Consider the following 24015-nt stretch of genomic DNA (forward strand, 5'->3'; position numbering starts at 1 on the left):
GAGGTCAAAAGTTCTGTAGGAATCATGAAGAAGGGAAGACTGCCACTATGAATTCACTTCTATTTGTTGGTTAAACAAATAGATCATCTGACGATAGAGACTTAGTACAGATCTATATGCAATGGCATGGAGCTCATCTATACTCCCACGCTGACCAAGGCAGAAGTAGCAACTGTTGACCAGGGCATAAAGACCATTTTGTGTTGGGATGTGTTCAGAGGCCTTCAGCCAAATCACACTGAACTCATTATTGCCTCCCATCCTGACCAATCTTGTTTCTCTCCCCAATGGCCCCTATTGTTAAAGTCCAAGGTCTTTGGAATGCCTCCTATCTCTTGCTCCTACGGCTCCCCATTACTTTGAGGTCCATTTCTTTGAGTGTACATGAAATTCCTTAACGCCTCACTAATGGGAGTACAGGAACAACTTCACTGAGCAGAGCTAGAATTCAAAGCGGTCTAGAGGTGGGTGTGCTTTATTCACACCCTGCTCTTCCTGCTCATGTCAACTGCACAGGAGTTTCTTTTCAGTCACTCTCCTTCTAGAGACAAACACAGAGCCGTGGGGACAGGCAGGACACTCCCTTGGGCTGGCTTTCTAGGGAGATTCTGCTTGACCAGGGTCATATGACCAGTAATGGTTGTTACTCTACAAACTCTTGCTTACAATTTTAGCAAATTCATGCAGAAAGCTGAACCCACAGCTGTGTACATTGAAGTACAGCTCTGATCCAAGAGGGTCTAAATTATTTCTACCTGAAATCAAAATGCACTTCACACTCATCTTTCCCATGTCCCAAATAATGATTATTTCTAGACAAAACAACAAAAAACCTTAACTTTGATCATTCAGTAAATTGAGGTATTACCAACTATAACATTTTAGGGTATGAGAATTAGTTTTGTAGGTGTTGAAATGATCAAATGAAGTCAGCCTATATGTGTGTGTGTGTGTGTGTGTGTGCATGTATGTATGTGCATACATTTTGCATATGGAATGCCCCCTGGGGATCCTCTGTTGAAGGCTTGGCCACAGCCTGTGGTGGCCTGAATGGGCAATTGTCTCCCAATGTCATTGACCTTTTCAGAGTATTAGAGCACTGATGAGCTGGTTCCTAACTGAACTATTAAGAAGTGGTGTCTACGTAGAGGAAGTCGAAGGTACAGCAGCTGCCTCTGATGGGTACATCTCTCTCTCTCTCTCTCTCTCTCTCTCTCTCTCTCTCTCTCTCTGTGTGTGTGTGTGTGTGTGTGTGTGGGTGGGTGGGTGGGTGGGTGTGGGTGTGTGTGTGTGTGTGTGGTTCCTGGCTACCATGAGGTTAAAAGCTTTGCTTCACTAGACATCCATTACTATGACATTCTGCCTCCCGACAAGCCCTCAGTGGAGGGGACAGGTCACTGCAGACAGAAGCCTCTGAAACCATAAACTAAAACACAAACTCTGTGCGTTTAGTTGCGTCAGGCACTTTGTCACAGTGGGGGGAAACTGACTAACACTGACATAAATATAGTCTTCAGAGGAAAACGTTCAGCTCTGGCCTTCACCTTACCCATGAACGCCAACCTCTGTGGGCGTCTCATGACACAGACCTAACTCTGTGAGGTGGAAGCATAAAGCAAAGAGAAATCAGCAGCAGAAGAAAATGTTTCTGCCATCCCACAGCTACCAACAGTTTCCATTTGGGTATAATTCTGTTTTTATTTGTTATTGTGTTGTTTTAGTGCTTCTTTGTGAGTTATATTTATAATTTTTATATGATATCTTATGATCATATTGCACTACCGAAGACAGTTATGGAACCATTCATCACAGCCCCAGCTGAGTGGCCAAGAATCAACTGGAACCTGGGAAAGAAAGGTACAGAAGTGCTAAATATTGTTCAGAAGATGAAAAACAGTAAGTGCAGTTAGCTCAAAAGGAGAAACAAGTTGATCTACAGCATCACCAGCAGAGAAGGCTCAAATGATGAGCCTGTCATGTGTTCTCCAACCATCCACTGTGAGCAAACATGGTTTATGGGTAATCTCGCTCCAGAGACTCATCTGCTCTGTTCCTTGACTTTCTAGTATGAAACATGAGAACAACAATGATACCTCTCTTGTACTGCTTATACCAGAACAACTTGGAAAACAAAGAGAGCACTGAGAGAAAACACTTAATGAGTGTTAGCTATCATTATCAGTAAAATAAAAAATGACATGTATTGTAAGCAGACGTTAAACTACAAGGTAATATTTATATGTATGCATTTATGGGTATATTCCAGAAATATTTAGACACTATATAAAAAGATACAGAATTAACTGAAATGCTATACATTAAATATGAGGGAAACTAATATAGATCAGACATCCACAGTAATGGAAAAGCTGTGAAGGCAAGCTGGAATTTTCCGGAAGATATGAGCTGGATGGGAGTGTGCAAAAACTTGGATCCTCTTTCACAGAATTGACTTTGGGATGCTGAAGAGTTGGTAGAAGGGGAAGAGGAATCTGTGAGGCTGCTGGAAAGGAAGCAGGAGTGCAAATCACATGATCAGCAATATCTCAGAGTGGAGCATCAAGCAGGATTCCTTAACCTTTCCTACAAAAAATGCATCCTCTGCTTCCAGAACTGCAGTGTCCCTAACAATCAGCCCCAAACATGTATACAAGTAACTTCAATCACTTTAATATTTGAAAACTATGCCAAAAATACATTAAAGAAATTATCTTCAGCAAATGATGCTGAAAAAACTGGATACCTATTGATTTTTAGCAAAGAATCCAAACCATCACATACTGAAAATGTCTAGGGAAAAACTGCATCTATACCAAATACATCCATGGTAGTTTTCTTATCATTAGTTACTCCTCAGTATTACAATATTATTGATGTTGTGTTAACTTTTATAAATAATTTAGAGATGATTTAAAGCATACATGGGGAAAATGGACATAGGTTAAGGTAAATGCTGTATCATTTCATACAAGTGATTTAAGTACCCACCAGTGTGTGTGTGTGTGTGTGTGTGTGTGTGTGTGTGTGTGTGTGTGTATCAAGGAACCAATACTCCAAGACACAGAGAGAGGACTTCTTTGTCTGGTGATTCATCCATTTACTCTGTTGCATTAGATTGCATCATTTTTCCGTAAACAGTAAGTCATTAGGAGTTTGTTTTATACTATATCCATGTAGCTGAATAATAGTAATTGGTTCTAGGGTCTGTCTATCTAACCACAGGCTCGTGACCCTGATAATCATGCCAAGGATGGATTTCATCTTGTGGCACAGGACTTAAACCCAGTCAGAAAATGGCTGGCTATTTCCATGATGCTCATGACACTCTAGCACCAGTGGGCTCGTCTCGATAGGGAAGTAATTATTGTAGCCCACAGGGGTCTCAGTTGAGTGAGAATGATGATCACTTCTGGCCTCCAATAGCATACAGAGCATCTTTTAGCCCTATGAAGGTTAGCCAGCGGGGATGAAACTTCCAGGTCTGTATCATCTTGATCTTCCTGTGTCCTAGGACTTGGGTGTACGGCACCTTCAGTAGTAGGTAGGGTCTTGCTATCAAGTTCTGGAGGGCACCCAATAGCATTGGCAGTAGACTATAATGTTCAAGGGTCTATGCTTGCTCAGTGGTAAACAATTCCAAAAGAGATAACCCTTACTGATACTGGACTTCTTATTTATTAGCCTGGCATGTCCAGTAAGGGGCCTTGTCACTTCACTAGAGGGTAACTCTATTTGAGCTATTTTTATGTGTGGATGTGTGTATTTTAGGAAGCTTGAATAGTTTTATAGGTTTCCAAGTGGTTTTCTCGAAAGGTGTTTAGCTATCCTACTCCACTTGTAGTCTTTCCTCTACTCCACCCTCATATCCAGTACCCCAATATAGCCCTTCCCACTCCATTATTTCTCTTTACCCTTTAAAGGTTCTATCACCTATCCCTTGAAGACATCCTCCTCAGGGACCCTTATTAGGTTTCTGACCTCTATTAGTATTTCAAATGAAACACACATACCAGAAGATTCAAAACTAATATCCACAAAAGACAGAAAGCATGTGACATTTGTTTATTTGAATGTGGGTTACCTCACACAGAATGGTTATTTCTTCCTCTATTCACTTACCTGCAAATTTCAAATTTTGTTTTTCTTAACAGCTCCATAATATTCCACTCTACAAATGAATTATGTTTTTCCTATCTGCTCATCAGTTGATAGAAATCAAGGTTGTTTCCATTCCCTGGCTATCATGAAGAGAGCCTATTATTCTGAATGGGCACAGCGTTAAATCAACTCCTATTGAGCTATTGTCATTATATCCATAGATTAGCACATCTCTCAACTGTCATCAGATGAGCTCCTTTATGAAGTCAATGGCAGTGAACATAGGACTTGCAACTGGTCCAGGTGCAAAGAGAAAGAACCCTACCTGGGACATCTGCATCATATCCATATCACACTGTTTTCTCCCAAGCCTCAAGAATCATCATGGACTATGGGACAGAAAGACTGTAAGAGCCTTTTAGAAGATGTTTTGGGTAAAGGAAGAAAAGGCAGAGTGTTCCAGTGCAAACAGTACCGAAGATGACCATTGTGTTATTCAGCCTGGGAAATATAATGGACCTCTGGGCAAATGATTCAGAGCAACTTCAAAGAAGGAAAAAGATGGTTTTAACTGACATAAACTATGGGACATAAAGCCAAACTTGACAGAGAGAAGGGGCAAACTAAAAGCATGACACAAGTCAAGACTAGATGTCATCACAAGAACAGATCAGAGATTGAGGAACTCCCTTACCCACACTATATGTTCTGTTTTATTTGGTGTGCCAAACATTCTATCCAAAAGCAACTGGGGGAGGAAAGAGTTTATTTGGCTTACACTTCTAGGTCACAGCCCATCATTGGTGGAAGTCAGGGCAGGAACTGAACCAGAAACCATACAGCAACACTATTTACTGCCTCTTTCTCTTGATGACTCAGCTAGCTCTCTAGTAAAACTCAGGCCCATGTGCCTAGGAATGGTGCCACTCACAGTGAACTAGGCTCTTACATATCAATCAGAACAGTCTATCTCAGACATGGCATGGGCCAATCTGATCTGAATAATTCCTCAAAGAAATTTCCCTCTTCTCAGATGACTATAGGTTATGAAACACTTACAATAAAAACTAACCAGCACACTCTTCCTTGGCAACTTGACAAAGTAACATATTATTAAACCATAATGATGTCTTCCTTTGTTTCCAAAATCTCATGCTATTATTATGATATAAACCATGGTTTTTCAACTTTTAAATTTCCTACCATCTTTTAAAAAGTCCTACACTTTAAAAGTTCAATATTTCTTTAAAAACTTAACGGCTAGTTCCTACAGAATAAAAACAAGTTACATTGTTTGCAGAAAGGAATTCCTAGAGCAAAACCAAACCAAACCAAACAAACAAACCCATCAAACCTACACCTCAGCAAAACCAAAGTCCAATAGTATAGATCAATATCTGACATCTTGGACTCACTCATAATCTTCTGGAATTCAAAGGGTTTGGGCTTCCCTGCTTCTCCAGCTCGGCTATCTGTAGTACCCTCAGCTTGTCTCAAAGGCTCAGACTGATTCTCTTTATATAGGCTGCTATTTTTGGCAGACATGCCGTGGCCCTGGCATCTCCAGTATCCTGGCCTCTCCACTCTTCAGAGAGTGACCCTGCCTCGTGGTCCCAAGCCTCAGCCACTTTACATATCCTCCTCAGTCTTGCATCTCTCATTCCTTCAAAATCAGTACCAGATCAGTGTGCTTCTTAAACTTTGCTAAGTTTAGCTATTAAGCTTGAAAGGAAGAGAATATTGGTTCCCTTCAACTATGGCTTCTGTGTACTTAACCCACAGAAATATCAGGAGATAACACCTCTATGATGCAGATCTCATGCCAACCACAGCTGATTTTTCAGCCCCAGCTGACCAGCACTACAGATTCTTATCTACGTCATCATACAAATGGCCCTGGAAGCCTCCACTTCCCTCTCAAACTTCAAAACCGAGGTCTCTATTGTCTACATTTCTCTCCACATTTCTTTCTCCCTTGGCCTTCATTATGCTTTAAGCACTAGCTATCTCTTAATCTCAACATTCCCAAATCCTTCACAGCCCTCCAATGAAGTAGTCCAAAGACAAAAAAGTCACGTGGTCAGTGAGGTTCATCACGGCAACCACAGACTGTGAATCCATACCCAGCAAAGAAAGACTGTCCTGCACGATGTAGGGAATGTCCTTTTGTCCCATGATACACTGCTGTACTGCCTGCCTTGCCACGCTGTCATCTGCATGAGCCAGCACCATACCCTCTCTCCCGGGATGCTGTATAACAGCCTAGGTGTTAATCTGCAAAGACGGTTTATCCAGAAGAGCTGGCCTTCTCTGGAGCATGGAGCTCTACAGAAGTTCTAAGTGAAGAACTCTCACAGTGTCCGATTATGGCATAATTCATGGGCATACCCAAAAAGTGCATTGGAGGGCTGCAACAAGGAAGGTGACCTGAGGCATCCAAATGAAGAATTTTGGTAGATTCCCAGAATGCTGTTTAATTTCCTACTTTATACATTTATTCAAGTTGTAGAGAAGGAAGAAGATAGCAAAGATAGGATTCTGACAAAAATCCCCTTGATTGTCTCATAAACAAATATGAGGCACTGGATGGAATAGTTTTTTCAGCCATGTTGATTAATGGATTGGTGCCATCCTGGGGGACATCTTTCTGTACCTGAATGCTGATAGAAAATATTAGGTCCCACTGTTCAACTTTTTGATTAACAACTTGGACACAGACACAGATGGCATGCTTATCAAATTCTGGAATGATATAAAGCCCAGAGTTATAGCTAATATGTTAGATGTCAGAGTCAAAGATTTAGGACTCTTAACAAGCAGGAATAATGAAGTACGATGTGCCTTCTGAGAGGGAATGAAGGCAAAAGCAGTTGTGCATCGTGATTCCCAAAGGGCTTCTCACCATGTCTACTCAGAATGGAGGCTGCAAAACTCCACCGCAATTTCTAAAACACAGACTTCAGAGCTTTTCAACTGCAAAATGAAACTGTCAATAACCACTATATTTACTTAGCTGTGTATTTTATCTACATTAATATAAATATCATTTACCAAGAAGTATTTTAAAAGATTTTTAAAACAGAGCCGGGCGGTGGTGGCGCACGCCTTTAATCCCAGCACTCGGGAGGCAGAGGCAGGCGGATCTCTGTGAGTTCGAGACCAGCCTGGTCTACAAGGGCTAGCTCCAGGACAGGCTCTAAAGCTGCAGAGAAACCGTGTCTCGAAATAACTAAAAAAAAAAATTTAAAACAAAATATATACAAAAGTAGTACTGAATGAGCCCAAAGAAAACAGAAAAATGGAGTAGAGCATTGAAAATATTGCTTTCCTATTTAGCTATGCTTTTTACTGTCTAGCAAAAATGTGCCTCATGCCTATGGGCACACCTTTCAGTGTTCTTGACCCATGCTCAGTATTTATTCTCCATATAACTTTGGTCCTTTTCTCATGGCAGTTTAAGGTGTATTTTTGTGTGATTCTTCTTGATATCTCTCTACTAGATACATCTCAAAGATGACATAACTATTCTTTAATACTATGTATCCAACACGTAGCAGGCCATTCAAAAATATGTTCTATATCTAATATTAAATGAGCAAAGAATAAAAGAGGACCAATGTAGAAAGGAATAAATATACAGAGAGATAAGATCTAATATAAATCAGAGCCCACTGAAGTTACATTTAAATCATGGTGTGAAGTTGGGAAAGAGTCTTCCTTAAGAAACAGACTTCCATTAGGGCTCAAAAGATCATAAAGAGGTCACCTTGCTTTTTGTCTCCAAATACAGTGGGAGAACACTTGCGAAGGAGCTGAGTCAAAGAAGGGACATATGTTGCGTGGGGGACAACGAGAGGATGGTTGGAGCATATGGTACAGAGAATGTGTGCTGGAAATGACATTGGGACACCATGTTCCCTTTACCATCATTTAAACAATTACTGCCAACTGGAAACACATTGAGACAAAGCCAAGCACACTAGCCAAAGGGGACTTGTCTGGCACATGAGAAAATTTGAATATTAGGCCTGAAAATAAGACATGGATAAGTGTAAGGGGCATCATATATCTCCAAACTTTTGGAATACCTTTATACAGACTGTGTTTCAGATTCATCTTTGACTTAATAAAACTAAATTAGGAACCAAGCTATGCTCAAACTAAACAAACATGTTTTGTAGTTTCAAAATTGTTGAATGGGTATGTTAGCAGCAGGTCCTTTGCTCCAAGGAAGCAGAAGCAGGCTGCTCCATTACCCCTGTTGGACTAGTTCATGAGTGAACTGGTATCGTCTTTCCTGGTCAATTTTTTCTATAGCCTACCATACAACTTACAAGGTATTTTATAATCTACATCCCAAGTCCACAATTACATGTCTTTCTCTCAACTTCAATCAAGTAATATCATCATGCGCCTTTACATCCTTAGTATTTACTCTGCTCTCTATTCCCATCGCCCCAAACTAAGCTTTCCACTTTTCCATTATAAACTCAATCTCAGTTTTCAATATTATTCCTGACTCTATGCTATTTCTGCATGTCTAATCAGAGTCACCTTGGAGCCCGTCTCACATTGACCTCCAAAATCACATAGAATGTGACCATATCCCTGGGCACTGTATGTACCGGGTACTGTCCAAAGTAGCAATATCCTGGTGACTAGGGATAGGAAGAAGCACTGGGAAGATCAAGGTATGTGATGACAAGGGCTCTTGTGTTTCCTACCCCAGCAGGTGGTCCTATTGGCCCAGCATATTTGAGAAGCATACCTCTTCTGAAGCTGTGTTCACTGAAGAAGTGCCACCAGACTAACCACATTGAGAGTTTCTGACCTAACTCTGAGTCATTGAACTATTGGCAGCTATTTCTCAGTCTGATGCACAGTTTCAAAAATCGACAATTAAAAATTTATTTAGCTTTCATTTCATTTAACTTTTACCTTGTAACCATAAGCAGGACATGCATAATTTTCTTTTGAAATATAAATTAATTATGTATAATACATATAAAATACAAAAATAAACTTAAGTATAAATATATATGTAAACTTAAGTGTATATATATATATATATATACATACATATACACACACACACACACACACACACATATATATATATATATATATATATGATTTCATTTAACAGTGGAGATTTGTTAATTTGTCCCTTACAAAAAATTCAAATATTGCTCAAAACAGCATCCTTGAAATAACAAAATCTTTTTAAGATATGAATGCCTAACTAGGAAATCTCAACCAATAATTGCCAACTAGCCTTCTATATTAACCTAGTCACAAGTACCACCAGTGTGGTCAAACCACAACTCCCCTTTCCTCCTTCAAGTCTCAGATCAAACAACCTCTCTACTGAGATGCTATTTCAAAGCCCAAAACAATCCCCCAAATAATCTGTCTTCAGGTCACTGTATTCAAATCTTCTTAATGCATTCAACATGCCATTGACTAGTCTTGTCTATTTTAGCATAAGAGAGTCTAAAGAATAAACCCTTCACAAGCCAAGAACTCCACTGCCAGTGTTTTACATATGAATGTGAACGTGTGTATTTACTTTTTATGCTTGTGCTTTTGGTGTTGTTCATATACACACATTACCAAGACCAGTGTTGCTGAAATTATGATTTATTTTGTAGTTTTCATGTTTTTTTAGCTTTATGGTATGTTTCTAATGTATTTTAGTTTATTTTGGGGCAGGGTGTAAGAGAAGGATCCAGTTTTCTTTGGTTGCATGTGACTACAAACTTAAACAACATCATTTATTGAAGACTGTCCTTTGTATGTTGTATATTCCTAGCACCTGTGATGGCTATTCTTGGTTCTCAACTTGGCTGTGTCTGGAATTAACTGGGTGTACTTTAATTTGAATTTTTTGAGGTGGGAAAACAAGCCTTTAATCCTGATTTTTTTGAGATTAGAAGATCCACCTTTAATCTGGGCCTCATCTTCTGTGGGCAGCCTATATGAAGGACACAGAAAAAGAAAGCTTGCTCTCTCTTTGTCTGTGTTCTCTTGCTGGAAAGGTCATTCCTTCATTGTCATTAGAACCTACTTTGGGATTCTGGCATATACTGAGAAGCAACTGAGACATCATCCTTATGTGATCATAGTTATTTTCCTCTCATTTCTTGGCCAAGTTATTTATAATACAAGACTTATACTCCTTAGGATAGGATAATTATTGAAACATTTATCACGTTTCTTGCTTGCTATTATTTATTCTGGTTATAATTCTAATTTTTATACTTGATATTTGTTTTTATTGTATATAATTTGTATTATGCTTAGAACACTCTTATTTAAACAAAAGGGAGAGGTACTGTAGGAATTCCTACAGCCAGTAACCTTTAAGTTACCAGCCCATTTGGATGTGGCTCATATACTATAAATGCCAATGTAAACAATGTAAAGCATACACTCTCTCTTCCAGCTGCTGGATTCAGTTCCTGTTTCACTGTTCATGCAGAGGTTTATGATCTCCTAATTTACCCCTAAATGAATAACCCTTTATTATACTAAAAAAATGGTGCTTCTGGTTAGTAAATAATTACATATACAAAATACAGATTCAGACAGATATAGACCTCTAAATGGGTCACAGTGTTGAATAAATGTACATAACCTTGGGAGAAAGAAGAAAAAGAGTAAAGAGACAGTAAAAGTAATATAAAAGAGTATAGACATTCATAGATTAAAGGTATAAAGATAATAAATATTAAACTTGTAGAAAAAGTAATATGGTAAGAAAAATAAGCCAAATAAAGATGGAATATACACAGAGAGTCTGGATTATGTACATTATTGTGTCTTCTTTAATTTTTTTTGACTGTGAAGGAGTTAAGTACAAAGAGACATTTCATTGTATGGGCTTCTAAGGTAAACCAACATATATACTTTAAAGGTATCTTGTTTTCAAAATTTGGGTCTAAGGTTATGTTGCTTTGGAAAAGAGGTTCTCCCTTTGTTTCCACAGAGGATAAGAACCTGTGGAATCATTACAGACTAATGTGGCTTGATGGATCAAGACCCCCTGAAAGGTCTCTGTGAATACCCCCAAAATTACTTTGCCAAACAAAAAGCAGGAAGCAGTTTGGAGAGAACTATGCACAAATTCTCTAAAGTATTGCTTTTTAAAATATGTATTTACATTTAAAGGGGGATATGCTATAGTGATGACTACTTTGCATTGGTATGGATCTTGGCTTATTGACACAAGTTTAAGGTAAATTTTGTTATATGTATATTTATGCTCTTGATTAAGGTATTATATTTCTGCAACTCATTTAAAAATGTAGTATATAATTAAGAATTATAGGTTAATAAATAATCATCTATGATAGTCAAGCTTGTAGTCATATTGGTTCGGTTTTTTAGATGTATAGGGATATATTTCAGTTAGATAGGTATTCTTTAGCTCTTTCAGAGACTTTCAGAACATGGGACTTAAAATGTTTTAAGAATTTAAGACTTTTTCATAATAATGAAACATACCTGCTCCTGGCAGCACCAGTCTACTTCAAGAGGATGATGGACATCAAAGGGGATCCTTATGTAATTTGTTAGCCATTTGGACAAAAAACTGCTCTTGCCTGGTTGCTTAATGTTATGCTGAATGAACTGGACATGCAGGACCCACAGAAAAATGACTGCTGAAGTTGCCTAAAGAAGGTGAGACAATTCTTTGGAATTTCTGCTACATGAACGAGTCTGCCATACATTCTGTAGGACACAGACGAAAGCAACTGATGGACTTTGCCATTACAAGGCAGAATAGATCTTCAAATTTCCTACTTCATGGAAAAGTGTGCTGGGTACTATAGACCTGTGGGCTGAAGATTGGATGCCCCAATGATATAGAAGAACTTTGGTTCACTCTCCAGGTAGCAAGATGTCTCTGTCAATTATAAAGTTTTGGAAGTTGCTTACAATGCACTTCCTGTTTACTTAGGTAATATTGCATCCTTCTGAGGTCTTTGATGGAGTTGAAGAATAGATAGTTATAATTATCATTTTCCCTAGTTATGATAGAAGTAAAAGTAGATATAAATATTGTAACTGTAATTTTTGTTTGATACCTGTTTTGTTATATGTAATTTTACTGTTAAAATTAAAACCTTCCTTTTCATTTAGACAGAAAAGGGAAGGTGATGTGGGATTCCCCTCTATATGCTGCCTTTATATGCTGTGATTACCATTGATTAATAAAAAACTTCTTTGGGCCTACAGCAGGGCAAAACAGAACTAGATGGGGGAAACTGAACTGAATGCTGGGAGAAAGAAGGCAGAGTCAGTGAGTAGCCAGGTAGCCCCATCAGAGACAGATGCTGGACAGAACCTTACTGGTAAGCCACAGCCATGTTACAATACACAGATTAATAGAAATGGGTTAAAGTAAGATGTAAGAGCTAGCCAATAAAAAGCTAGTGCTAATAGGTCAAGCAGTGATTTAATTAATACAGTTTCTGAGTGGTTATTTCAGGAGTCTGGGATGCTGGAAAGAAACAAGTGACCTCCCACAACACTTATGAACTGAACAACTACAGGATTCTTGGACCATCCATTGAAAGAAAATCAACACTGGACTAGGTGAATCATTCCCTGTAATTGTTCTCATCTGTCTGTCTGTCTGTCTATCACCTATAATCTCTCTCTGCTTCTCTCTGTCTCTCTCTCTCCACCTCATTTCTCTTCTACCTCCCTCCCTTTCTCTCTCTATTTTTATCTATATTTATGTATAGATAGAAATATATATTTATATTATATATAATTTATATACACATACAAATACATATGTGCATGTATTTATATACTCAGTAAGTTCTGTTCCTTTATAGAACCCCAACTAATTTTGTGAGATCCATGGAATGCATGACCTTATGATTTATTTCTGGGTTGTCTACCCCATTCTACTGGTTTATGTATGTGGTTTTATGCTAATACCTTGCTGTCTAAATCAATTGAACTTTGTAATACTATCCAAAAGCAGGAAGTGACAGTTTCATCTCTGTTCTTCCTACTCATTGTATTTGAGATATTCAAGGTCATTTAGAGTTCCATATACTTTTTCAAGGTTATTTAAGCTACTTCTTTGAAAAATGTTATTAGATTTTTAACAGTAACTGCATTGAATCTATACATTTCTTAGGCTAGAATGGATATTTTACAATATTAGTCCTTTGATCCAGAAATGCAGGTGATTCTTCTATTTATTATGTTATCTTCAATTTCCTTCACTAAGGTATTTTAGATTTTAATTAAGTGCTCTTTTACTTTCTTGTTTAAATTTATTACTATTTTATTCTTTTTGAAACTTTCATAAATAGGATCATTTCTTAATCTTTGAGATTATAATATAATTACAAAATTTTTCCCTTCCATTTACTCTTCCAAATCCTCCCATACTCTACTCTCCAAATCCTCCCTCTTACTCTCCTTCCAATGCATGGTCTCTTTTTTCACTAATTATTATTGTATGAATATATATGTATAAGCATATACATTCCTAAATATAACTATCACCTGTTCAGTGTATATACTGTTACTAACATACATGCTTTCAGGGCTGACTATTTAGCACTGAACAACCAAATGGTGTTCTCTTCTTTGGGAAAGACCACATCTCTAACTCTCAACTTCACTCAGTAGTTCCTTATGTATGGTTGAGGCTTGTGGGCTTTTCCTCCCCCAGTTTGGCACATCTATTGGAGCTATCCTTGGTCAGATCACATTTGAGCAATCATAATTGTAAGACTTTATGGGTGTAGCTTCTGAGATGACTAGAAGACACAAACTCACAGAAAACTCTTTGCTCCTCCTGCTCTTACAATCTTTCTGCCACCTCCTCCACAGTATCCCCCGAGTATTTGGTGTGAGAGTGTTTCATAAATGTATCCATTGAGACTGGCTCCACAACTCTGCATTTTGATTGGTTGTGGCTTTCTGTGGTGGTCTCTGTCTGTTGCATAGAGACATTTCCCTGACCAAAGGTGAAGACTATACTTATCTGTGTCTATAAGGACAAATGTTTGTAGATTGCCATTAGGTATTATACTGTCTCAGTAAATTAGTGGTTATGGATTCTCCTCCAATTATCAAGACTTCACTAGCACTGAGTTCCCAGTACCAGTCTTGGTTTCCCTCTTGTTGAGTGGGTCTTAAGTCAAATTAGAGAGCTGCAGGTGACTGCCACCAGATGCATTCCCCTGCTGCACCCTTAGGATTATTGCACACATTGGCCTTTGATATGGTTCTTAGAAGTCATAATTCAGTAGGACTGTTGTTTACTTCCTTCTTTGAAAGTTTACATGGTTCTTATAGTATCATGAAAGCTAATTCTGAGGGAGGGAACATTCAAATCAGTTCCAGCTTAGGGGTCTCTGAGCTCTGTTTCTGAAGTACATGTATCTTCAGCAATAGGGATTTACATTCTACATAAGGGCAACCAGGGGCAAAAACAATAGGCTATGTGTTTTGAGAGTCTCTTGGACAACCTTGGCAAACAACCCAAAAGAAGGGCTTTCTTGCCTGGTATTGGGGTTTTTGTTAGGTGATCTTTGAGGGAGCAACGTCAGTACAGATGAGAAAGTTCATTAAAATTACATATGGTGTGGGCGTTCCCCTTCATACATAAGTATTTGTACACACACACACACACACACACACACACACACACACAAACACACACTGAATTATGTGAATTGAACTTATTTTTAGTTAAAAAAGTTAACAATATGATTCCTTGTTGCTTTTCCAGACATCCCTATTTTATCCACCTCCCTCTGCTTCCCCAAGGAGATGCTCCCCATCAGCTCCCTTGTATCCCATTACTCTCCTTTACTCTCCTCCCACAGGCTTCTGTATTTGTTTCTCTCCCCTTCCCTAAAGTTCTCCCCTTCTCCCATTTCCCCGATCAGATCCCTTGTACCTTACCATTCCAGTTTACTAGTATCTGTATTGGAGCATTAGCTCCACTGTATAGACATATAACTTATTTCTGTAGCCTGCAAATTAAGCAATTCCTGTATCCGTTCTAAAAGATTTTCATTGGAATCTTCATTAGCTCCCCCACAAGATTGCAGTCTCTGAATAATTGAGCCAATTTCATTCTTCCTCTTTTCTTGTTTAGATGCATTTTATTTCCCTTTCTTACCTAATTGTACTAATAACACCTAGCAGAAAAATGTAACCATGCCTTGTTTTCAAAATTAGACAAAATATTTAGATTTTTCACTGCATATTCCAGTGCTAACTATGGCCTCACAACCAGGCCCTTACTATGTTCATCTCTGTGCAGAATTTTTCATCACACAAGGCACTGAAGGTTTCCAAGGATTTTTCTACATTTACTGAGAAAGCCCTATGCTTTTTGTCTCTGATCCTTTATTGTGACCCATCACATTTACATGTGAAATCATCATGCATTTCATGTTGAAAGTGCCACATTCAGTCATGCAACTGAATTGTTCTGCTAGTACTATATTGAAGATTGTTGAATCTATGTTCTTCAGGGATTTGGAACTCTCTCTCTCTCTCTCTCTCTCTGTGTGTGTGTGTGTGTGTGTGTGCATGTGCATATGCGTGCGTGTGTGTGTTATTGGTTATAGAGTCATTTTCAATTTGACATCAGGTAACACTGGTTGCATGCATTCTTGATGGTATCTGTTACAAACACGAAAGTATTTCCTTCTGTTAAAATCAATTTTATATTTCCTTTGTTGCTAGTACTTTTGGTGTGATATCCAAGAAGATGCTGCCTGGCACTAATCAGAAGAGGGAGTCGTGTTCCCTCCTAATAGTTCTAACTTTTGGCCATTTAGCCCTATATCCACTTTGCACTGAGTTTTGCTTTTGTGTGAGGACAGTTTCAAGCTTGGTCCCTTTGTATTGTAACATGAGCGGGGTAGGCCTGTTTGTTTGTTGGGGTTTTTGTCCCTCCTGGTACCCCACAACTGTTTAGCTCCCCAAAAAATCACACATGGGTCTCTAAAGTTATAAAATTGATTGGCCCATTAGCTCTAACCTCTCACTGGCAACTTTCACATCTTAATTAACCCATTTTTCTGATCTATGTTAACCGTGTGGCTCAGTACATTTTTTTCAGTGGTTGCAGATCACAACCTGCTGCTTCAGTGGTCTGGGCAGGAGTGGGAGGAATCAACTTCCTCCTTCCCAGAGTTCTCCTGTTCTCATTACATCATTTCTCCTTTCTGTCTGGTTTTCCCACCTTTACCTCCTGCCTGGCCAATCAGCGTTTTATGTAAAACATGATTGACAGATTACAGACAATTCTCCTGCACCATTGTATGTCCACTTTTTTTCAGCGTTATTCTTGGAACAATGCACTTCTTCCTTACGAAATTATTCTGGATCCCTTTCTGGACATCAATTGCTCATAAATGGAGGCATTTGCTTCATGCCTAGCTATATTTCATTCTGATATGTTCCCATGATGACAGTACCACCTGGCCTTAATAACTGGATCTTTGTAATGTTTTGAAATTAAAAACAATGGTCTTCTCTTTCAAAATTATCCAAATTCTCTTGCTTTACTATATTTCCATATCGCTCTGGGGTCATTTCTAAATTTATTCAAAATAGCAAATCAAAAGTCAGGTAGGGATTACAGTGACTCTAGAGGCCAACTGAGAAATATTTAAATTTTAATCAGTTTAAGATTTATCACCTATTACCATAGTGAGTTCCCATTTATTTAGGTATTTGATTTCTGTAAACAATGCTTTATGGCATTGAAAATGCATATTTTTCATTTTTTTGTTAAAATTTGTTGTTAAGTACATTGGATTTTTCTGATGCTACAATTTTTTCAACATAATGTTTTTATTGATTCTTTGGGAATTTAACATCATGCATTCTGATCATAGCCAACCTTCCAAACTTGTGACTCCCTCCCCTCCAAAAAGAAATCTAATTTGTGTTCTCTATATATCCACTGGAACATGGCCTGCCCTCAGTGAAGGACCCAGAGAAGGCCCTCAGAGGTAGCCCCAACCATGGATATCACCTTGGTTTCAGGTGTCAAAGTAGACCACTTACATATGCATGGCCTTTGGTGATAACATGGGCCACAGACATCAATCAGCACAGACCCTGACTTCAGTAGGACTTGGACTCAGACATGGCTCAGACACCAATGTTTTGATTAATAAAAAATATTTCTCATTTAGGTTTTCTGATTATTCCTTTTTAACATAATTATAATTGCTGACTTCTGAAATATTATCTTGTACCCTGAAAACTTACCGGATTCATTTATTAACTGTAAAGGGCTGGAGAGAACAGGGTTCCTTCAGGGGTTGCTCTTGGCAGGTGCACGTTATTTGCAAGAGTAATGGTTTTACATCTACCCTTTAAATCTAGGCACTTTAAACCATTATTTGGTTTCATTTGTTTTGCAGTTTCCCACATGGCCTGGGATAGACTCTGCAGGGCAATGCCTAGTGGAATTGGGCAGTACACATATTGACTGGTTCTCACCCCATCTTATTTTCTAATACTTTATTTTAGTGTGTATGTGTGCATATGAAAGGGTGTGCTGTGGAGATGCAGATGCATGAACACATCTGGGTGCATGAGCCTGAGCAGGAGGTCTCTTTGTTCTTGCCCTGGGAGGAAGTTTCTTATTGAACCTGAAGCTGGCTGATTTGGTGAAGCTGGCTGACCAAAGCACTCATGGGATCTGTTTGTCTCCACCCCCAAGTGCTGATGTTACTAAGCACAGGTACCAATGCTATTCCCAGTGCTTTGCTTTATTTGGGTGCTGAATGCTGGGGATTCAAACTAGGTCCCAGGCTTGCAAAGCAAGGATCCTTACCCAAGGAACAATATTCTTAGCCCTTAATTTACTTTTTCAAGCATGGCGGATAGTGAGTTACTTTGCATCTCTCCATAGGATTTCTAAAGGAAACCAAGAAACCTGCATTGATTAATTAATTGAAAACCACCTCCACATAAACACATACCTCTTCATTACAATTAGGTCAAAGGAAGTTCCATATGGGTTTCATTTGGGACTCTCCCTTGAGAAGTATCAAAACAGACCTTCTTTTCTCTAGAAAGGTGTTAGAGTCACATCTATATGGGCCAGGTGGTGGTGCTGGGAATGCCTTCTTCCATACCCACTACACTTTGGAGGCTAGGGAATATGTCAGAAGCTTGAAATTTTTGTAGGGGGATAATGAAAGGATAACAAATAGAGCAGAGAGAGAGAGAGAGAGAGAGAGAGAGAGAGAGAGAGAGAGAGAGAGAGAGAGAGAGAGAAAGAGAGAGACTGGAGTGGCAATGAAGACCCTGGGAAGAAAGACTGTCTGTAGGCAAAGGTACTATCAGCAAGCAGGCCCAGCCTCAGAGAGAGGCCATGGGAATGACAACCAGCAAGGCCAAAGGGCAGTGTTTCTCAAGTCCTTTGAAGCCCGTAGTACCCCACTGTGAGCTGAGGACGACAGACAAGGTTTTGATATTTGCCCTTCTATGTTTTGGTCTTGCTTTGGTCTAATAAATCCTTTTTTCTCTCCCCTTTTAATGATGGGAATGTATATTACTTCTGATTTTGTATGCTAGAAATAGGTATTTTCATTTTGATTATGTAGGGCTCACAGCTCTTTACCTGGAGTCTCAGAAGAAACTTCGAACTGGGAATTTTTTGGAAGTGAGAAGACTCTAAGGGCTCTTGGAGATGGACTGAACAGTTTGTATGATGAGAGCAACATGAGTTTGGGGGTGCTGGAAGGGCCAATTTTTGACTGTCACGTTGATAGGGTTAATAAACTTCAAGGTTAAACACCTTGAATATGTCTATGGAAGTGTTTCCATAAGGAATAACTGTAAGAGGAAGACCTGCTTTGATTGTATGTAGAAGGAACGGCGGGCTGCGTCCCGCCACCCGGCCACCGGCTAGCTTTACACCCGAAATAATTACACAGAAACTGTATTCTTTTAAAACACTGCCTGGCCCATTATCTGTAGCCTCTTATTGGTTAATTCTCACATCTTCCTTTAACCCATATTTAGTAATCTGTGTAGCACCATGAGATGTGGCTAACCAGGAGAGATCTTAACCTACGTCCATCTCGGAGAGGAGAAGCATGGAGACTCACCATGGCGACTGCCTGAAGTGTCTCCCCCAACTCTGCTTCCTTGTTCCCACAATTCTGTTCTGTCTACTCTGCCTACCTAATTTTCTGTCTCTTAAAGGGCCAAGGCAGTATCTTTATTAATAATGAAAGTAACACATAGACACTCCTTCATCATTTCCCCTTTTTCTGTTTAAACAAAAAAGAAAGGCTTTAACTTTAACATAGTAAAGTTACATGTAACAAAAGAGTTATCAAGCAAGAGAGTTATCTGTCTATGTTACTTTCATTGGTTAATTAATAAAGAAAACTGCCTTGGCCCTTTAAGAGACAGAAAATTAGGTAGGTGGAGTAGACAGAACAGAATTCTGGGAGAGTTGGGGAGACGCTTCAGGCAGTCGCCATAGTGAGTCTCCATGCTTCTCCTCTCCAAGATGGATGCAGGTTAAGATCTCTCCTGGTAAGCCATACCTCGTGGTGCTACACAGATTACTAAATATGGGTTAAAGGAAGATGTGAGAATTAGCCAATAAGAGGCTGAAACTATGGGCCAGGCAGTGTTTTAAAAGAATACAGTTTCTGTGTAATTATTTTGGGCAAAGCTAGCTGGGTGGCGGGACACAGCCCCGCCTCTCGCTTCCTTCTACAATTGTATATGGCATCCTCTCCTAGGCTGAAGCCCTAGACTGAATGGACATGAGGGAAAGGAGGAAGCCGGCTGAGCACTGGCAATGCCCTGAGATGTGTGGTAGCAGGCTCACATTCCCGCCGGCACCACCTGTCGCCTTGTCTCCCTGTTAGGGTGAACTGTACCCTCACGCTTCCACTGCTAAATTGCTTTAGCCCCTTCTACGTAGTTTATGACAGCGCCAAGATGAGAGAGTCATTAGTGAGGGGCTCCAGGGGTGAAATGTTACAGTGAGATTATGGTATGTGCTACACAAAGACGCATGCGTGGAGGGTGTGGCCTCTAGCAGGAGGTGCAATTGAGAGGTAACTGGATCATGAGAGCACTAGCTCCTTCAGTGGGCTAATCTGTCACTGAGTTCATATTAAGCCTATGACTTGGAGAAAGGGTGCAAGGGCCATATCTTTTAAAATGCTAGCCTCTCTCTCCTCTCCCTGTTTATGGGAAACTGAGCATTAAGAAGCCTTCCTCTACCATATCCTAGAGTTATGCCGCTTCCTTACTACAGGTCCAAGAGCAATGACGATGGCTGCCCATACACTGAAAACTCTGTGACGATGAACTTCACAGAAGTTGTTCTGCTTTTAAAGTTGCTTTCTCGGGTACCATGTCGCCATGACGGAAGAGCTAGATAACTTAACAACATTAAAGATGAACGTCCTTGTGGCTGAAGAATCTTTTCAACTTGCTCTACAGCCTTCCATTTAAAGGCAGCTCTTTATGGTTCTTTGTGTATCTTTTTTGGTTTCGTCCTCTCCTGTCTTTCCAGCAAGCCCTACCTTGAATGATGGACAGAGATTTCAGGGATGCCCTTTCCCCCTTTAAGTTTTTCTGCACACAGTGGATAGAAGCAGTCTTTTTGAAACATGAATTGCTTCAGTGGCCCTCCCCATCCCTGTCCCCATCTTATTGCTGCAGTTGAATGAGATCTATGCTCCTGAGCTGATTTAATAAGACTCTCCTGACTCCAGCGTCACTTCACATAGCTCTTCCTTCACGGTGCATTCGAACTACAAGTGTTCTTTTTTCTACTTTTATTTTCCAGAGCACACTTCCTGCTTGAGATCTTACTGAGGAAAATGGTCTTGTTTTGTACTGTCTACTCTCCAGATCTCTCGTCTTTCTTATCCCAGATTGACAGCACTCAGTTGGGGACTTCCCAAAGGTCTAATAGCTAAGTATTTTCTAGTCAGCATCTTCAGAGCTAATCAGGACTTAAATTCCTTCTGTGCATCTTTAAATATCAATGTCTTCTGCAAAAATTCTTCATGGGTCCCTCAATAACCTTACACTAGTAAACACAAATTATAAAAGATTAGGTCTACAACCAGATGATCCTACATCTCTGGAGCCTAGCAGAGTTCAGCCTACTTAGCATTTGGGAGGAAGAAGAGGACATAGGTAGCAAATATTCAATATATATGCTTTTATATAGTGACTATGTAAAACAAGTCTGCACATAAAAGCTGAATGCTACCAACCCTGACTTCATTAAAATGTGTTCATTTTTGATGTTAATATTGCTAACAGTCAGATCACTCCATACAATTGTGCAGTCTAACCAAGGAGCCAGGTTGTGGTGACAATGGCAGTGATTCAGAGAATCGTTGACCCTCGACTTGCATCTAAACAATGGTATGGGTGTGTCTTACTTAAAGATGAACTAGCACTCTGGCTATAAACAAACAAACAAACAAACAAACAAAACCCCGTCACTTGCCTTACTCTTATATTAGAGCCAAATTTAATTTATTGTTTTTAGAATTAATGAAAAAGCTTCCTAAATTCAAGATACCACGGGCAAAGACTAAATTCTATCCATCTGCTTACACAACCAAACATGAATTTTCTTTTGTACTACTTTTCTGCCGAACCCATACCTTGCTTGATCTTATAAATAAAAGGTAACGTAAGGGGCAAACTGAAACCAGAAATTCGTAGACTCCATCCTGACTGCCGGTCCCAGCCATGCCCACCCCCTGCACTACAGCTGAATTTAACCTCCATTCACTCATAGCTCAGACATCCTAAGGCTCAAAAATTCAATCTTTCCTACAAATACTATCTAACAAAACTTGCCCAGATGGCCCCATTCATTTCTATTATTTTATTCACTGTGTGCATTTATATTTACACTGGAAACATTGAAAGTCAGTTTTTCCCATTACTGTTTTATCAGCTACCTCGGAAGAAACTCAAGAGGAGATTTCTCCTCATGTATATGGTGAAAGCAGAAATACATAAATAAACACATAAAATATGCAGTCATTTCTCTGGGGTTTATGCTTTCTCAGTGAAGAACAACGTTGCTGACTAACAGCTAGCAAGTGACCAATAAGTCAAGGTCAATAAGCCAAGGCCAATTAAGGAAAGGCTGAGGGGGTCCCGCATCTGCCGTTGGTATAGTTCAGGTAACAGTGGAGGGAGAGAGTATTGTGCATTCTATACACTTTGATTTCATGGTAGCAGTGTGCTGTTGGCAAATGAGAATGAAAACCTTTCTTAAAGAATGAGTCTATGACAATTTCCGGACCGGGGGACAAACCTTCTGAGCTGTGTGAAAGTTCATCTGTGAATTCTCGCAGGACTCCTTACCAGAGCTGTTGCAGAACGAGGGGTCAACGGGTCTTCCATTTTTATCAGAGCATGCTATCGCTCGGAAGCGCACGCCTTCTCCACATTCTTTGTCGGCTCCTTGCCCCCATAATCCTCCTCGCTGAGGATCCCTTTTGCTTTCTGGTAGAATGCAAGCTGACCAGTTTCCATAAGGATGGGACATGAACACGTCACAGGGACATGGTTCCATTTCCACCAGAGGGTACAGGGCAGCATCCTGACATTTCTCTCTCTTCTTGCTTTTCCCTGGGACAAGACATGCAGTGATGTTAATTTTGTATCTGATGTTCAGTTAAAAGCCAATCACATTTTTGTAGATACAACCAGTTGAACAGTAAGCATTAAATAAAGTTTCAATCTTTTTTTTCTGACTCTTTTTTTTGCCATGGAAATAGAAATAAATTCTAGGACAATGTAGACAGTATTCTGAGAAATCATGATATTCAAATTAATTTGAAAATAAAAATGATTTTTGTCTTAAATACAGGACATTATGTTTGTTATGCCAATTCAATAATCATAAAACTCTTATTAATTATTTTTTATTTTTTCTCCCATCCCAATATTAACCCAGACAAACTTTGCTTAGACAAGATGGGGTTTGTACAGTTGTTATCACTGTCACTTTGCATAATTAATAAAACAGTTTGGTTATCCTTGTCTTGGTGTGGGATTCCCCTCTGTATGCTGTGAATATCATTGGTTAATAAAGAAACTGTCTTGAGCCTATGATGGGGCATAATTTAGGCAGGTGGGGGAAACTAAACTGAATGCTGGGAGAAAGGAGGCGGAGTCAGAGACAAGCCATGTAGGCCCACTGGAGACAGACGCTGGAACTTTAGCCAGTAAGCCACAGCCATGTGGCCATGCACAGATTAATAGAAGTAGGTTAAATGAATATGTAAGAGTTAGCCAATAAGAAGCTAGAGCTAATGGGACAAGCAGTGATTTAATTAATACATTTCTGTGTGATTATTTTGGTGCTAAGTGGCTGGGAATGAAATAAGCGGCCTCCTTACTAGATTGTCTTCTTTAAACTAATGATTTCCAGAGAATCCAATAAAAACATAAGTGGCAAGCCCTTTCCTTTTCCTGCAAAAAAACTAAAAATTAATTTCTCCAAAAAGCAAAATTGCATTCTCCATATCACTAGCCCAAAAAGAAGGTGGTGGTTATTTCAGATGGTATAGACAAAGTGAAACTCATCTTGTTTCCTGAAATCAGACAACTTATAAGTGCTAAAATTAACAATAGACTTAAGTAAATAATCAGAGCATGTTTCTCGATTTGAGAAAAATCAGTGTGGTCCATTTGAGAAATTCTTTGAAGCTGAGAGTGCTGGCAACTTCACCTTACCTACTAACTTTGGCAGAACTTTTAGCTGCGTTCCCAGATTTGAGTAATGACAATGTAGAAACATGTTCAGACCTCTGACTGCTTGATAACAGTGTTTCCTGATTCCAGCCTGGCCTGACACTTGCTAGAACGCCCCTGTTGACATGTTTCCTC

The 24015-nt window shown here is 39.4% G+C and overlaps 1 protein-coding gene across 1 annotated transcript in view; it reads right to left on the reverse strand.

Moving 5' to 3' along the window:
- The window catches only part of Thsd7b (thrombospondin type 1 domain containing 7B), a 705347-nt gene that overhangs the window by 209495 nt on the left and 471837 nt on the right, over window positions 1-24015 (reverse strand). The window contains exon 13 of the mRNA XM_038349733.1: window positions 22486-22752. Within this exon, the coding sequence (XP_038205661.1) occupies window positions 22486-22752 (267 nt within the window). The remainder of the gene's footprint in view (window positions 1-22485; window positions 22753-24015) is intronic.

The sequence above is a fragment of the Arvicola amphibius genome, chromosome 12 (genome assembly GCF_903992535.2).
Source record: "Arvicola amphibius chromosome 12, mArvAmp1.2, whole genome shotgun sequence".
In the NCBI taxonomy this organism is placed as follows: domain Eukaryota; kingdom Metazoa; phylum Chordata; class Mammalia; order Rodentia; family Cricetidae; genus Arvicola; species Arvicola amphibius.